General features: G+C 38.4%; 1 protein-coding gene across 1 annotated transcript; it reads left to right on the top strand.

Annotated features, from left to right (window-relative positions):
- The first annotated feature begins 1,872 nt into the window (after window positions 1–1,872).
- Window positions 1,873–15,749, top strand: LOC124115264 (carcinoembryonic antigen-related cell adhesion molecule 5-like). The gene is made up of 10 exons (XM_048385000.1): window positions 1,873–1,930; window positions 2,357–2,409; window positions 8,707–9,003; window positions 10,262–10,531; window positions 12,048–12,323; window positions 12,627–12,893; window positions 13,366–13,665; window positions 14,682–14,801; window positions 15,379–15,440; window positions 15,684–15,749. Exons 2-10 carry the CDS (start codon window positions 2,358–2,360, stop codon window positions 15,747–15,749), a joined length of 1,710 nt encoding a protein of 569 aa, XP_048240957.1. The 5' UTR covers window positions 1,873–1,930; window position 2,357.
- The last annotated feature ends 1,581 nt before the right edge of the window (window positions 15,750–17,330 follow it).

Genomic DNA, 17,330 nt, shown 5'->3' with positions numbered 1-17,330 from the left:
GAAATAAACTCACCAAAAAGCAAAACAGTGGTTTAAGGTACTTACCGGCCCTAATTGACTTTGGTACGAGATTTACACGCCGTAGTTTTACATGGACACCCCATGTAGAAACGTATACCGACTCTGATTCGATCAGTCCGACCTTTTTACCCTCAATCCCGTACGACAGGCAGGATAACAACAAGTACACATGCTTAGTGGTGCGTAAAATTACAAAATCAAATGTTTTTACAGAATTGTTATTCGCTTTTTTGTGGGATTGCAAACATTGACGCAAATCCTTTCAGGTTTTGAGATTCCACATGGTATCAATTCTTCGTGTAATAGTTTTGTGAATATAAAGAAAGGTCTCGATTGTATTAAGGGTTATGGTTAATATTGAGACAGGGCGCATTATGGAACTTTGGGATCAAGTACAACAGAAGAATGGATTAGTATTTAGGCTTTAGAGTCAAGTAAAGTCAAACGTTGATGGTGGTGGACACACTGGCCTTATACTGACATTATTTGATACAGATGAATGGAAGAGTAGTCCTTTAAGTTTATCCTTACGGAAAAGTGTGTGCGTTGAAATTGTACGTCTCACCGGCAATATCTCAGTCATATGCAAACTTCATGTTTCAACGTGTAAAACTGTTATATAATTGTCTTCCGTTTAAATACAAAATCTTATTTACTTACCTGTAAACGTATAACACGGTAGATTTTTCAAATATATATCGTTTGTCGAAATGAATATTCGTAAATATGAACACAGATGCTGCCCGAAACACCGTATACATATAATGTGTTCACAACTTATACTGACATGACTTTTGTTGAACATAGACTGTATTAATTTGAAAGAATGAAAGCAAATATGTTTATTTTGTAAATTTGACGGGTATCATAGCAGTAATCCATAGTATTAGTGGGAAAAGTATCAGTTATCTTTTGACGAAAATTGTTATTAATTCGATGCACAATTCTTCATAGACAAAACGATTATTTCATCTTCGCTGTTGTCTTTGAATGTGTGCGATATATATATATATGACCCTACATTGTTCGGAGTATAACTAATGACCGGCAAACACTGTTCATGTTTAATTTTATTTGATTGGCTATCAAATACGTTCAATGTTTCACTGGAACTACTTCTTTGATGCCCACCTAGTTAATGAAGCACGCCCCTATCTTTCAGTACTTTCAGTAGCATCAAGTTTTACGTAATCATCATTGAAACAGTAACATCACCACATACAGTTTACATAAATTGTGTGCACGTACATTTACTATGTGAACAATTAAGTCAAGTAAGTGTGCAACATTGCTGCCCCCACAGAAGGCCAGTGCCAGATGGGATCATAAGCAACTTTTGCTGTTCATCAGAGGGTTCATTGGTTCATTATTTTCTGATAGGAGTGAGTGAGTGAGTGCTTCAGCAATATTGCAGTTATTTTCGGCGGGTTCCTGCAGAGAGTAAACAGAGCAGTATAGTTGCTATATTTGTAAAAGCAGGTGTCAGAGTTTATACTTGAATGTCGCGCTGGCTGAAGGCTGGAGCGAACAAAATTACGCTGCAAAAAGGAGCCCCTGAAAAATTAAATAACTTACGCTTTATGAGTACTGTTGACCCAAATACGCCTTGTCACTCGTGACGATGGTGCGGTGTTACTGCGCTCATGTGACTCTTCCAACAAGGAAGTAGAAAATATTGTGTATTCATACGTTGAAAGGGACAGAATAGAACCAGTTTAGCTTCAATGGGATTGGTCTAAAAAGATAAATACACATTTCATGTGTTTACTTTTTCATGAATACAAATTTAATCTATCAGTATTTCTCGTCGTTCGTCGGAAAGCATTGCGGCAACAATATATATCCGTGTAATATCTATGTCCCATCCAGTGGAGTGTGGCGGATATGAAGGTGTGAGCAAGTAGTAAAGGTAAGACTAGACACAATGTACTCAACCCCAGTTGTTTTATAGTAGCATATATTTCAATAACATTTATTGTCCTAATAATCCAACTATCAATAAATACTGTTATTTGAGTGGACATATGACACAGGTAAAACGCGCGATAAGCAGAAAAAATATTCACAAGGCTAAATATGTATTGGTACTGAATAGAAAGTGACCATACCTGAGTGTCATTAACGAATTAAATGTCGGTTTTTGTAGCTTATAAAGTTCAAGAACTAGAATAATGTGTTAAAGGTCGTATGAAATATGGGCGTTAATTGAATTCTGGCAGTTATGTCATTGGCAGATTTTAGCAAATATACTAGTATATATGCATTACTTAGAAGTTGACGGATGACAAAGTTCTTTAACTTCACAACAAATAAGTACATTTATGTATTCTTTCAGCATGGATGGATATCAGTATTTGCTGCTCCTGATAATACCAACGAGTTCTGCAGGTACATGTCCATTTTACAATCTTACATTCACACAGAAATATATAAATACATTTATGTCAATGTTATCTGAAGTATAAATAGATAATATATAACACATACAAAGATTTAATGGACTAAAACTCATTTCTGCGAAATTAACGTGCCATTTTTTAAACTGTGTGGGCAATCCAGAAATAATTGAATAATTTGAACTATATAGGTCCATATATACTGAACCAAATTAAAAACTTCACAATCCTAAAATTGTAACATTATGACCAGTTATCATTGTGGGCCCTTATTGTGTATTTAAACAGTAATGGCCACGTATTGTCTTTAGATAACATCCGTTTTTGTGCAGGTGAATCGATCAAAATCACGTGCACAGCACTATAGTGGCAAAAGTTGTTTTTCACGTGCAACTGGTCACGTGGCCTTAATACCGCACGTCCTTTCAGCCATACTTGTTAGCAGTCATTAACAAAAAAAGAAAAACACAAGAAAACAAAAGTCTTTACGGCAATTTGTCATGCCACGCGTCTTAAATGTGCAACGTGAACGTGCCATCAGCATGTTGCAGACGGGAACGTCCGTAGCTGAAGTCGCAAGGACGATGGATTTTAGTCGACGGACTGTTTATGATTTACAGACGCGTCTACAGCAAACGGGTACCACTGCTGATTGACCTCGGCCAGGTCGACCACGTGTGACGTCACATGCAGAGGATCGTCAGATTGTCTTACGTCACCTCCGTAACCGATTTTTGACGGCTACATCAACCAGAAATGAACTGTTTAGGGGTAGACTGAGTGCGGAAACTGTTCGAAACCGTCTGAGAACTGCTCACCTTCAAGCACGACGGCCATACTGCAGGCCGATTCTGACTCAATTACACAGACTTCAACGTCAATTGTGGGCACATCGACACTTACGATAGACTCAGAGGAATTGGAATCGAGTCGTCTTCAGTGATGAATCACGATTTAATCTTCGATTTGCTGATGGTAGGGCGAGGGTGTGGAGGCGCCGTCATGAACGTTACGCCCAGTGTTGTGTACAGGAAGTTGACAGATTTCGAGGCGGAAGTGTCATGGTGTGGGGTGCTTTCTGTGGCAATGCACGTTCCAGGCTTCCTGTCATCCGTGGCAACCTCAACGCTGCTGCTTACCGGAACCAGGTACTGGCACCAGGAATTTCCTTCAGAAAGCGGGAGTCAACGTCATGGATTGGCCGTCAAGGTCTCCCGACCTCAGTCCCATCGAACACGTCTGGGATGCTCTTGGCAGAAGTCTGCGCACTCTCCAGAACCAACCACAGAATTTGCAAGATCTTTGAACCATTTTGCAGCAACAATGGCGTCGTCTTGACAATCATGTGTTCACAAGCATCACAAGGTCCATGCGGAGGCGTTGTGTGGCAGTTGTCAACGCACATGGTGGCCATACACGCTACTGAAATTGTGTGCCATCAGATTCTCGTGCTTGGGACTTATAATTTAAACTGTTGATGTTATTACCGAATACCGTAGGTGCTTGGAACAAATTATGGTTACCACCGTTAATTAAAATCCTTCTTTGGACATTAATGATTAAAACTTCCCTTCTCTGATACATTTGTCCGTTGAATATCATATATGGGATTAATTTTTAAAATGTGAAGTTTTTAATTTGACTCAGTATATATATATATAGATATGATGAATATTATTGTAAAACTGTTGTGACCTATCAACAGGTCTAGTACGTTTGAAAATTAATATGGCGATTGGCAAAGACGCCGGCGACAAGAAAGAAAATGAAATGATCAGTGTTATTTTCCTTAGATCGTTCTCTGACAGACATATCTCAAACACACACGTTATTTGGCTATAACAATTCACATCGAGTTGTCTTGTTTATGCAATTGAAATAACGATAAAAAAATAAAGCTGGTGCATTACTGTTGTGCCTGCAGAAAAGTCAGATTTGCTGCAAAATTGAAAATAACTTCAGGGTCAGTGGTTGCACAAACATCGTATATTTTTTCAATCATGGATGAGATATTATTTAATCTACGCAGTCGTCCGGATGCTACTATATCTAGAGACTGGTGTGGTGTGTAACTGCCTGACGACTGCTTAGTTTAAATAATATAACATCCCTGACGACTAATCACTGTCCCAAAGCAATGCAATGAGTGTCTTCCGAATGTCAACAGAACAATGTAACACAGTTACAATCATTTTTAAACAATAATCCAGTATGTAGCGCAAACAAGAAGTAAAAGGTTCGGTCACAAACACAGTATCAACATTAAACTTCAGATCACGAGTCTATCACTCGGCAGTTAAAATAACTTTATCCATCGTCAGGTACGATGCACCTTTACATATCTACATGCAACTCTACAACAGCAATATTGGGAACGATTAGAAGAGTCGTCATAACCAACAGACCATACCCTACCACAATATTCAGTTTTTCTCTGTACGCAAACGATGGAAAGACACCAGCCAGTGTAGCAGGCGCGAATTATTAAACAATCACTTCAATCTGAAAAGATATTTGAAGTCTCTTTTGATTACTGTTTCGGTAGGCAAATGAAGTATATTATTATCACACAGTATTGAGAAAAATGTACTTGAATGTGTTTATGCTCAATACCATTGACCTATAAATAATCGATATGGCGTCCACTCATCTGACACTACATTGTATACATTGCAAATGTAGTCAAAGGGAAACAAAGGGAAATAACTGTCCTTCAAAAGAAAGGTCACAGTCACTGCGTGGCAAGCTAACACGCTGCTCGTGTTTTAACTGAAAACAAACTACTACAATGTCACATAACATTTTGTATAAAATCGGTAGATGCGATGTTCTGTTGATGATCTCGGACTAGGCCCCGGGATCATGAAACACACTTCAGACCATATTTTTTCTTAACTCTAAAAAACTGCTAAAAAGGACAAAATAGCAATTCATCGGACATTTCGAGACCGATTCAACCCTCTTGATCTGTACAACGACGAAGAGCTCTGTAAGAGATAGAGATTTCGTCGTTGTACCATTTGTTTCATCGTTGGTCTAACCGGTGATGAACTGGCATAGATTCTACCCCACTCAGCGTTCCCACAGTCTCCCACCTATTATTCAAGTTTTTATATTCCTTCACTGGGGCTTTTCACCTTCAGTTGCTCAGTCGTTTTGTGACACCCATATTGGATAGTGTTTACAAAATCACGTTATACATACCCTGGTAATGAGACGCAAATACCATCACGTATATTTCAAAATTAGCTGCGATACCTACATCCTTGAATTCCTCATACATTTCAGAATCAAATGCCAAGTGGTCTTTGTCACCAATACAAATTGTCTAGATGTAATGAAGCAAAATAAATGAGAAAACGAACGCTGAAAAAGTGCACTTGTTGGAAAAGCAAACAAAGCCATTCGTCTGTTCGTTGAGTACATTGGCTCAGCATTTTCAGAATATACACGGGAAGAAAATCGTAGGGAGAATTAGGGAATTGAATATATATACATTGCAAAGATTTGATATTTTCAACAGAACTTGCCGAAGTTCCTGTCCAGTGTGACGCCATGACTGACATGACTGCAAAATCAAGCACAACTACAACGGCATTTATCGGAATTTCTGGCTATTTCCGTTGGTTTCAATGAAAAATATAACAACAAATAACAGTACACAGATTGTCAGAATGGGTCTGATTACTTACATGCCACATTTATGTATATACGAACCCTGAATCAACGAAAGTCCCCTTGTAAAATCCCGCGTAATGTTGTAAAAGTCGGTCACCGGTAGTGATGTCATACTTCAACATATTTTGTACATATTAAGTAATTTCTTTGAGATGAAGGTCCTTGAATGAAAGTACACACGATCATTGTGTCCTGCTATTTAAAGTTTCAATTATGATGTAGATCGTGCATGTCTTGTGTTCATTTTTTCACACATTTAATTTCACTTTGGATATTAATCAATGTTCAATATGATATCATAAGTAGATATAGGCTACAACATGGATGGACCGTTGATAATATCCTGTTTGTTTGAACAATGTTTACATATGAAATTGATAAGTTTATAGTGACGTATACGATATTTCTTTATTTTGGACAAGTGATACTAGATGAAATGTAAATGCAACTGCAACATGTATGTATTTCTAGGGAGTGTAATAGTCAATATTATAGGTTCATATAAACAGTGTCCACGAATAGCCGTATAACTAAACTGAAGATATAATGTAAAGAAAATTGATATTATTTTTCGTTAAAATATATGCACACATTTCTAGAAGAATTGTCTTTGTTTTGGAATTTTTTTTTATGCCGTTTGATATACAGAACAGTGATAGCTAACGATTCGCCAGTTGCGCGTTAGTCACAAACGACTTATGACTTATTCCTCTAGTTTTGCATTATATAATCAGTGGGTTCATCCTTTATCAAATATTGTGACCACAGTATATCAAACTGTTTAGTATATTTCTCCAAGAATTGTAAAAGGTTTTAAAATATAACCCGTGCCATGTACCCCGTTGGTGGACGATTATCCTTATACGATTATCCTGATAATTCTATACCAAGAGAGCTTTCTTCGCATCTTTTATGGTATAATTTTGAGACAAGATGATGAGAAATAATTACATAATAATGAACAAATACATGTCCAATACTGAATAATAAGTTTGTTTGGTTTGAAATAATCTTTGGAGTACTTGATTACGTAAAATTGATGCCAAACAGGTGCGGGTCTTGTCCAATTAAGATGCACTGTACATTATCGAATTGTTTATCTATTCAAGACACCATTTACATGGTAAACGCAGTCTTTTTATGTTGTGTCGAAAAAGCGTCAAATTCCGTTTTACACATGGACTTTATCCATACCATGAACGAAAATTAGGGGAGATATATATCAATCAAAACACCAGTGTCGTCTTTCTCCGACGTTATCAAAGACATACAAGCAGCCATGACGTCAAATAGAATTGTGTCATTTTCTTAGTAATTCATTACATTTGATGATACTGCTAGTGATCCAATTATATAGGTGCAACATTAGTCAAATTACACTTGCACAATCAGGAGAATGTTGGAATCTAAGGACTTATTTATGGTTTACATAGGTCCATCTATTTCGCTATCACTCATTTTTTATGAAGTACAATTTCATCATTTCTGCTGGGGTTTTTTTATGCCTAAACGTATACAATTTCAATATCGATATTTGTGTTGGAATAGTTTGGTTCCTCGTGAACAAAACACCACGAAAATACACTGTCCTTACCCACAGCTAATTCTCACCAAGTGACCTGAGTTACAATAAACTAGTGCTAAGCATAGCGGAGTTATGCCCCCTTTCCTTTGGACATGTGTAAATCAGTTTTCGTCATTTACGGCAGGCTATTTTTTACATTGAATTTATGTCGTTATACATACTCATATAACTCCATTTGATATATATCGATGTTGTTCAAATATTAGGCAGTATGTTGTTCGCTCACAGTTTCGGTAAAGCTGCTAAATGAATAAAAATGTCGCACAGTACTTTTATCGATGTACGCTAAAAAGCGGAGACATTTCCTGTTTTTCGACGCAGAATAAGTTCTCGGACAAAACTTAGCAGCGTCTTTTTTTCAAACCGGTTTCACATTTACAGTTAAATTTACACCATCAGATAGGATATTTAATATTTTGCATCGCTGAGTAATTTTATAGCCGGAGGTAGATCCAGTGCTGCTTGAGCGCAATTCTCGCACAACCTTCACTTTTCTAGGAAAATGTGCGTCAGAAAAATAACCTCGGTATCCAATGATTACAGTAGTGCGATATTACGCGCGCGTGTCCCTCTGACGACAGTCTTAGACTTAGACTTAGCTAAGATTTTGCTGAGACCGTTTCAAGACCCAGTCTTAGACCGAATCTTAGCTAAGCAAAATCTTAAAAACTTAAGACAAAATTCGTGCTTAGCAAAATTTGAGCTAAGACCACTTTCGTGTATCCCTGGGCCTGTTGTTTCGTCTCTTAGAGTGCAAATGGAAACCACCAAGTTTTGTAGTCAGAATTTGTACAATAATCATTAAAAGATGAATAATATCTTAAAGTCTCGATAATTGACTGAGCTAAGATTTATTTACGACAAATTTAGCGTCAAGTCATATGCTTATGACATACATGTACATGTAGTTGGAAGTGACACTGCTTTTAGCGCATATCCTTTTGATTTATGAGAAAGGTTTTTTTCGATTTATTTACAGCTAAGATAGTTCATATGCTATGAAATTTAAGATATGTTTTATTTGAGATGTTTTACTGGCTGGATCATCATCGTACGCCGTGTTGGGTCAGAGCTTCCGGTTTACCTGCACTGTAACGGGGTCATCTACAGGACAACTCCTAACCTTCAAGAGAGATTATGGAGACGTTTGTACAGTCTCACTCAACCCATGTCAACAGTTCTCAGCCCCTCCAGGTTACACCTGTCCCTGTGGACAGAGTGGCGTGTACAACATGGACATAACCAGCGTCAGTCAGAGAGATGAAAGAAGATGGGAATGTGTACTTTCTCAAACCAGCAACAACATCATACTGCCTGTTTACTGTAAGTGACAGTTATTAACCTGATACATCTGATACCATTCCTGGTAATTACATTACCACCTGTAGTAAACAGCAAAACGTTATTACTAATTTAGTCAATTATATTAACACCAATAAACATAGTTAAAAGCCAGTTACCACTTTTTCGATTTTGCCAGCAATGGACATTTCAGTAATTTATTTGGTATTAATATCACGTCAGCTGTCTTTCGGTGTAACCTAGGCTGTCACAACACTTGTAAATTTCCAAATGAATTATTACGCTTAACAAAGGTTATCTAAATTAAAATAAAATCTATTTGAAATTCTACAATGAATCTAGAAAATACTCGAATCATTAATGTGTAATGTGTACAACTGTAGGTTACAAAGTCACATTTTTTGCTGAGCGATGTGACGTCATAAAAGTGAAGATGTAGAACCAAACCTTGCAAAGATTCTTAATTATCTCTAGGGCATCTGTTTCGTGATGTCTTATTACTATCACACGTTCAGTGTCGAATAAAGTAAACAGCAAATGCTTTAGGATTAAACGTGCCGTCCTGTGAAGACTATTGTCGTTTTTTTTCCTATATCTGGATTCAAATCACAGACTCAAAGTAATTTCACTCAATATCACTTAGGACCAAGTCCAAGCGTCAAATTTATTTTAGTGCAGTTAAATCTACAGGTACTCTAACTGTCAGTGACAACACAGTATGTTAATGTCCATAGTGAATTCACCAAGTATAATATTGTCTCTTTAATATATGAAAATGGTACTTTTTTACTGTTGTTTTGTCAGGATGAATATGGAGGGGTATGATACTATATTCTACCATAAAATGTGGAAATAACTCTATTCTGATTGGTCAATCAGAGGTTGTCAAATCACAATAAACTCCCTCTGATTGAAACTGCTGGAGCATATCGTTTGCGTCACAATGAGCGATATGACGTCAGAATGGTGCTATTGAAGTATTTCAGTGCCATCAAACTGCTGGCGCATATAAAGCGCCATATTTCGTTTAAAGGCTGTTGTTAGTGATTCCGTAATTTAGATCGACAACCCACTCAAGACACTGGACTAAACCCATGTCGTTTCACTCTTTCGCGCTTTATTTAGTCATGGTGCGCGTTCGGTTCCAAATTCAATGTAGCGTGGTTATATCAACATTGGAAACACAGAATATTTATCTCCTAGATCATACCTCCACTGTTTCTCTTACTATCAAAGGCTTTATTGTTTTGATTTTGACAAATGTTCTGTAATGTTTCAGACGGACCATTCAACAACGTGACTCTAGACAAACCCTCCCCTCTGACTCTGACAGAGGATGTGACTGTGTCTCTGACTGCCAGATGTTCTGCTGACTGTAAGCCTGCCTGTAGCTACATCTGGATGAAGGGAACACAGCAGGTGTCTGACAACAGAGTGCTTCCTGTAGGCAGCTTCAAGAGAGGTCAGGGGGGAGACTACAGATGTGAAGCCAGGAACACAGCTACTGGAGCTGCAGCTGATAGTCAAACACTCACAGTGAATGTACAGTGTACGTATTAGATGTGTATTATGTACGGCACAGAGAGAGTGAGTGAGTGAGTAGGGTTTAACGCCCCTCTTAACATTATTCAAGTTATTATATCACGACGTGTCAGTTTAATGTGGGAGTAAAACCCGGAGTGATGCAGGTCTCAGACGTTTACCACTTCGGTGAAACCCAAGAGCATTGATATGGTGATGACAAACCTAGAAACATAATCGGGGCGAACCGGGATTCAAACCCACAATCACAGCTTTCTGGCGTGCCCAAGGGACGCAACTCTGCACTGTGAATCGCGGCGCCTTAGACGACCCGTGCCCCCGATACAGAGAGCGATCAGATTGGAGACTACAGATGTACAGCCAGGAACACAGCTTCTGAAGATTCAGCTGATAGTCAGACACTCACAGTGGATGTACAGTGTAAGTACTAGACGTGCATTATGTACGGTACAGAGAGAGGTGTGAGGAGGGAGACTACAGATGTACAGGCGGGAACATATTCTGGAGGTGATAGTCAGACACTCACAGTGGATGTACAGTGTAAGTACTAGACGTGTATTATGTACGGTACAGAGAGAGGTGAGGAGGGAGACTACAGATGATAGTCAGACACTCACAGTAGATGTACAGTGTAAGTACTAGACGTGCATTATGTACGGTACAGAGAGAGGGGTGAGGAGGGAGACTACAGATGATAGTCAGACACTCACAGTGGATGTACAGTGTAAGTACTAGACGTGTATTATGTACGGTACAGAGAGAGAGGTGAGGAGGGAGACACCCTATGTAAAGCCAGGAACACAGCTTCTGGAGATTCAGCTGATAGTTCGACACTCGTATATAGTGGATGCACAGTGTTAGTATTAGATTTTATGATGTGTAGTACAGAAAGCGTTGATTGATTGAGTGAGTGAGTTTGGTTTAACAGTATTCAAGTTATATCACTGCGTGTCAGCTTAATATGGGAGGAAAGCCCGAAGTGATGCAGGTCTAAGACGTTCACCAGTTTGTTGAAACCCACGAGCACGGGTAGGGTGCTGACAAACCTAGAAACATAATCAATGCGCACCGCAATTCGAACCCACAATCTTAGGTTTCTGGCGTGCCCAAGGGTCGCAACTCTGCACAGCGAATCGCGGCGCCTTAGACGACTGGGCCACCCGTGTCCCCGCAGATAGTGTTGAGAAGGAAGACTACAGACGTACAGCCCGGAATATAGCTACTGGAGCTACAACTGATAGTCAGACACTCACCATGGATGTTCAGTGTACGTATTATATGCGCATAATGTGCAGTACAGAGAGATGTGAGAAGGAGACGAAATATGTATCACCAGGAACAACTTTCACAAGCGATTTTCACTGTATGTAGTAGACGTGTATTACGATTTTCAGATAAATACCATGAGGACGAACACACATAAACAGCCAGAAACAAACTGCTACTTGTTTTGGGACCCTCGCAGTGATTGACATTAGGCCGACGTAGCCATATATGGTCAATGAAGTGTTTTTTTTCCTCAGGGCATCCAGCACAACCTACACATGACTGTCCCCCTTGGATAGTCCGAGATCAGACAGTCAGATGTACATGCCAGACATCAGACAGAGGTAACCCTTCAGGTACAGTCCAGTGGATCAGTCCGGGAGGGCAGATGATCTCCTCTTCAGTGTCCTCATCTGTGCAGCTGAATTTGACCTCAATCCGGAGTTCTGACAATGACAGGAACTACATCTGTAGGGCAGGCAACTCTCTTCCCAGCTCGAACAGTGATACAACTTACATGGCTAGCATTGCATGTGCGTACGTTTTTAGAACTATCCTGTGTATAATATGTAGTCCATGACAGTTTTAACTATTTTGCATAATGTAATTATGTCATACATGATTTAATCGGTGGCCTTCTCGGGATCTTCATCAGTGGGGCTTAATCTAGCCTATATCGCCAAATATGCTATAACATATGAACTAATGATACAAAGGGTATGTAAGTCTGACTTTATGAATTGTTATAGAACGGTCTCGAAAAATTCACGAGGTATTTTCATGTCTTATGTTTACCAAATACACATTTTTCCAGTTACAGTTATGCATAATTGCAGACTTGGAGAGACCGCAGCTGAAGTTTGACAAGGTAGAAGCACAGGAGAATACCTCAGTTACTGTAACCTGCACCGTTGAGAGTAATCCCATTGCTGAGATGACAGTAGAGGACATTGGCAGTGAGGCACAACCAACTTTTGGAGTTGCAAATACCCTCACTTTTACAATAGACAAGACACAGTGTTTGCAAATTATGTATCGATGCACAGTTAAGAACATTCAAATGAAAACTCTGATATCAACTGTGAAACAGCCCAATATTGCGTGTAAGTAGCATTTCTTGTGTCGTGGAGTTATTGTTTGAATGATGTATTTTTAGTCACATGATATGGTCGTAATATTTAGTGACTGATGCACTCAGCAATATTCAAGTTGCATTACGGTTACTTGTGAGTAGTGACCTGTGCAATCATGACGATATTCACACATCTGCATCACATCTGGTGCTTAATCCTTTCTGGTTGTCGACAATATAAATAATATATATAATTAAATTATGGATAGATCACAGAAAATAGAGTATCCAGTGGGAGAAACAATTCTTCTATTTAAATGCCGAGAAGCAACATCATTTTCTCTCTACCCAAAAAGCACAATTCTGTAAGTTACTATTTTAGTGAAACATTTAGTGAGAGCAGAGCTTAGATGATGCATAATGTACTTTACATACATGGATTATCCAAGAAAAAGAAACGACCAGTTGATCGTCATTTTATCTCCTATCATAATTTACTTCAGGTTCCCCACGTCCTGACTCTAGCAAGCAAACGGACACCATAGTAACAGGGAAAATCAAGACAACTGCTTCACTGACAGCAGATGTCATAGCCAACCCATTACCTAACTTCACCTGGTACCATTATCAAGGGATGACCCCAGTACCAGTTGTTATTGGAACAGACAATGGTGTCCTCACTAACGGTCTTCAGTCTGTTTTGAAAGTACATATAAAACGTAACGAGGATTACGGAATTTATCGTGTTGTCGTTCAGAACCGTCAGGGTATCATTTCGCTTTTCTTCGGCATAACAAAAGATGGTGAGTTTGATTAACAGTTTTGTAGGCTGTCAGTAGGTGGTTGGGTGTGGGAGGTACATGTAAGACGGATACCTACCAATTTCTATTCGGTCTAACATATAAACAATTTTATTTGCATAACACCCTTGGTCAAATCTTGGTAAATCGATCTTCTGTTTATCATTTCGTTTATACTTCCTGATCTCGTTCTCGTCGTAACTGATTGGCAGGGAGCATTGAATAAGAGTTTCATTAGACGTGATCAACTCAAAACACCCAGGGCGCTAAAAATATAATATCCGAACAACCAAACATGTGCAATAGAGATTATATGATTACATGAGCACAGACATGCCATTTAGAAAGTGGTCAAACGTAACAAATGTTGTATTTGGGATAACACTTTCTTACTAAAGTACAGATTCTGGTGCTTTTTTGGGTTGAGTCCCATCCGGGATTCGAACCCACACTGCTAGAGTGAGGCACCCCTTCGCCAGCACACAAAGTCAGCGATCTAACCCACTCGGCCATTGAGGCTTCAACAAAAAAATGAAAGTCCGACAACTGGTAGTCCAGATCACGTACTTTGTGTACCCCTCTTACATAGCAGAAAGCTATGAACACAGAGATGTCACCTAGAAAGTGGTCAGATGTAGCAAATGTTATATTTGGGATACACTTTCTCATAAAGACCAAAATGTTTTGACAGCCGCAGCCACTAATTGAAGTCTCTGTTATATTGATTTCATAATAAAGATGAGAGAACGAGAATGCTATTTATGCAAAATGCCAAACAGAGGTGTGCCCGATGCACCTTGGTTTCTGAGGTCATGACTATATGTTGTCTTTATGTAACTGACACTGAACACAGAATTACCCTCAGGATTCACAACTATGAAGTATACTTTGTGTTTGAATTTTGAGTTCTCTGCAACTGTCAAATTAGTATGTCCTTATTGTATCCAGAGGGTTGGGACTCCATCTTCTCCAGTGAGAATTTGGTCCAAGATCCTATGGTCGTACATCGATTGTTTCAGTGTCGACACCGGAGGCCCAATCGTGTAACACCCTCCCTGTAGCTGTTGGAGAGGGAACTATCATTGTGATATTGATTCTAGTTACAGTCTTCATTGCATACAGACGAAGACTTTTTAAAGGTATCAGTTTCAATACAGTCAACTACGGTTATTACGAACTCATGGGGACCACTAAAATTGGTTCGTTATATCCATTAGTAAGGATAAGCGGCAGCATATATACATATACATGGACGGGACAAGAAACACAACAGTTCGTTATATCCGTCAGTTCGATATAAGTGTGCCCGTTATAAACGTAGTTTACTGTACATGTGTTGTGATACTTAGTTATATCAGGCAGAAATACACTGCAGATCTCCAAGTATATTTATTTAACTAATTCAGAATATTGTATTTTGTCATTTATGTATATGCGCCTCAAGCACAAGTTGTCCACAAGCACCTTTGTTTGTCTAACACTTTAAAGTAGGATGCTCGACTGTGTAGTATATTCTATTACCTGGAAAATACACAAAAAGACCAAAAGGATGACGTCAAAAGACGTTCCATACAGGGTCGTCTACACGTATATTCCCTTGTAACAAAACTGTAGGTTTCCACAAGGAAGTGGGATACACTTTAAAACAATATTTCACCAGTTAACAATACTTCGTAATAACTTTGACGATGCATCATGTGAACCGTGTTGTTTTAGTTTTGCCTGAAGGGTATGCTGTTGACGATGGTAAAATAATGACAAGCCTACAACGACATGGGGTAAGGGAACACGTTATGTTGCTTGGAGCCTCTACAGACACATAAACGAGTATCCCCATTGCTTGTTCTACCACCAGTAACATGGTCATTTGAAAAACTATTAATTGGTAGCATAGTTTAATTACTTGTTCTTTTATTAATTCATCTTACATATACTTAGAAGGTAGAGCAGTTTTTGTTTATTAAGAAAATGTCACGTATAAATCCTTCGAAAGTGTCTAAACATGCCAATGTGTTTTACAGAGTATACATGGACGAGCAGTGGATGACCCCTTGTCTACTGAGACAGGCACGTATTCCAGTTCGTAATAATCATAGTTGTTATGATTCTATAGAAAAAGATATTGCCTTTGCAAGAAATCAGTAAGAAAACAGAACTGGCGTAAAGAAGAATTATTTATGCATATTCAAATTCATGTCAAATAATACAATGTAAATATATATTTTCTACATGTATACAAATAATGTAATATAACAAAACGATGAAGTGAAATTGATACATGTTACTAACATAATATTTTATTACAATCCTTAAAGTAGATGTTTATTCTGGTGTTCACGAAACGGCGGCTGACAAACAGATGGACACAGAACTGAAGGAATTCGATTCATCCACACAGGGTACGTTGACGGATTTCTTATTTTAAGATACGAGCTTTTATGTGCATCATTTTTTGTACAAGTGTTGAAAACATGTAAAAGCAAAAATGATCCTAAGATTTTAAAATGCCAGGCATGGTGATTTGAATATTTAGAAGTGTGAAGGAGGGCTTGATATTTTTTTCCGATGATCAGATGACGAATGTCAAGAATAGACATTTATATATTGCATTGCATTATTTACTGACTTTATCTTTTTAGGCTGTACAGCCTATGAACATCTTCAAGTGAGAACACCACAAGTATATGAAGACATTAAAAGCGCAACACTTGTGAATGGAACAGAAACAAACTGAGATAACTGTACATGGTAGCTTTCTACATTATGTTGTTAACGTGTGAATTAAATGTGTTCACGTATATGAAACATTTTTTTCTCGATTACCTGTCAAACACCTATTTAGTTTGATAAAGAAGAACTATTTTTGACTAGCTGAACAATAGAGCAGTTACACAGACCAGATGAGGATTTCTTAGACAAGAAACGGACATAAGGAAAGACAGAGAGGAGAAGGATATATCATTTTGAAATCGTTTTGTTTGGACATTGTTCCCGAAGAACAAAGGGTTGACTACACCTTTCCAATAGTCAACTATTCTCTTTTGTCAAACAATGTTCAAGCAACTTCATTTTTCTTATGTCTACGTTTCACAATTGTCGCAACATTACCCAACTCTTGTTCAAACGTTATTTGAAACGTTTACAACACTCAAGGCCCAAGCAATACTTTCAGATGCAATGGCTTATGCCCAAGTGTTGTTGTTGTTTTCGTTTGTGTTTTTTAGGTAGACGCTTGATTGTATACCGGTGTTTTATTCCCGGCACATCGATCTATGTGTTGACCGAGTGGTATACACCGGCAAGACGGGTCCCTTATTTGTTGTTGGTGGACTCTCACTCTCGCTCTCAGGGTGTCCCCTGTCTGTCCAATGTATTCGGCTTTGCATCCAGCACATGGTATGACATAAATCAAGTTTTTCGAAGCACAATTCATATTTTCACGGATATAGGAAGTATTTCTTTGAATGTTAAACATTGTAAAACATCAGGGCAAGTTCCACAATTAGGTCTGTTACACTTTTTTACTGTTTTCCATTCTTGTTTTCCATTTGAGAAAGAAGCCCTAGTAAAAATCAGGTTCAGAATTTGGTTCTGTCTTTTACTTTTAATAAGTTTATTTTGTAACATTTTTTGGTTTTAGTTCTTTACAGTTATTTACAAAATACAGT

Source organism: Haliotis rufescens, unplaced genomic scaffold (assembly GCF_023055435.1).
Source record: "Haliotis rufescens isolate VD_foot unplaced genomic scaffold, xgHalRufe1.0.p SCAF_53, whole genome shotgun sequence".
Taxonomy (NCBI): domain Eukaryota; kingdom Metazoa; phylum Mollusca; class Gastropoda; order Lepetellida; family Haliotidae; genus Haliotis; species Haliotis rufescens.
This window is presented reverse-complemented; position numbering and strand designations above follow the sequence as displayed.

Excerpts from the sequence above, each read along its gene's own strand:
- LOC124115264 (XM_048385000.1), top strand. The coding sequence starts at position 2,358 with ATGGATGGATATCAGTATTTGCTGCTCCTGATAATACCAACGAGTTCT. Across the intron at positions 13,666-14,681 it reads CTTCGGCATAACAAAAGATG|TGTCGACACCGGAGGCCCAA; the intron begins GTGAGTTTGATT and ends CGATTGTTTCAG. Across the intron at positions 15,441-15,683 it reads CAAGCCTACAACGACATGGG|AGTATACATGGACGAGCAGT; the intron begins GTAAGGGAACAC and ends TGTGTTTTACAG.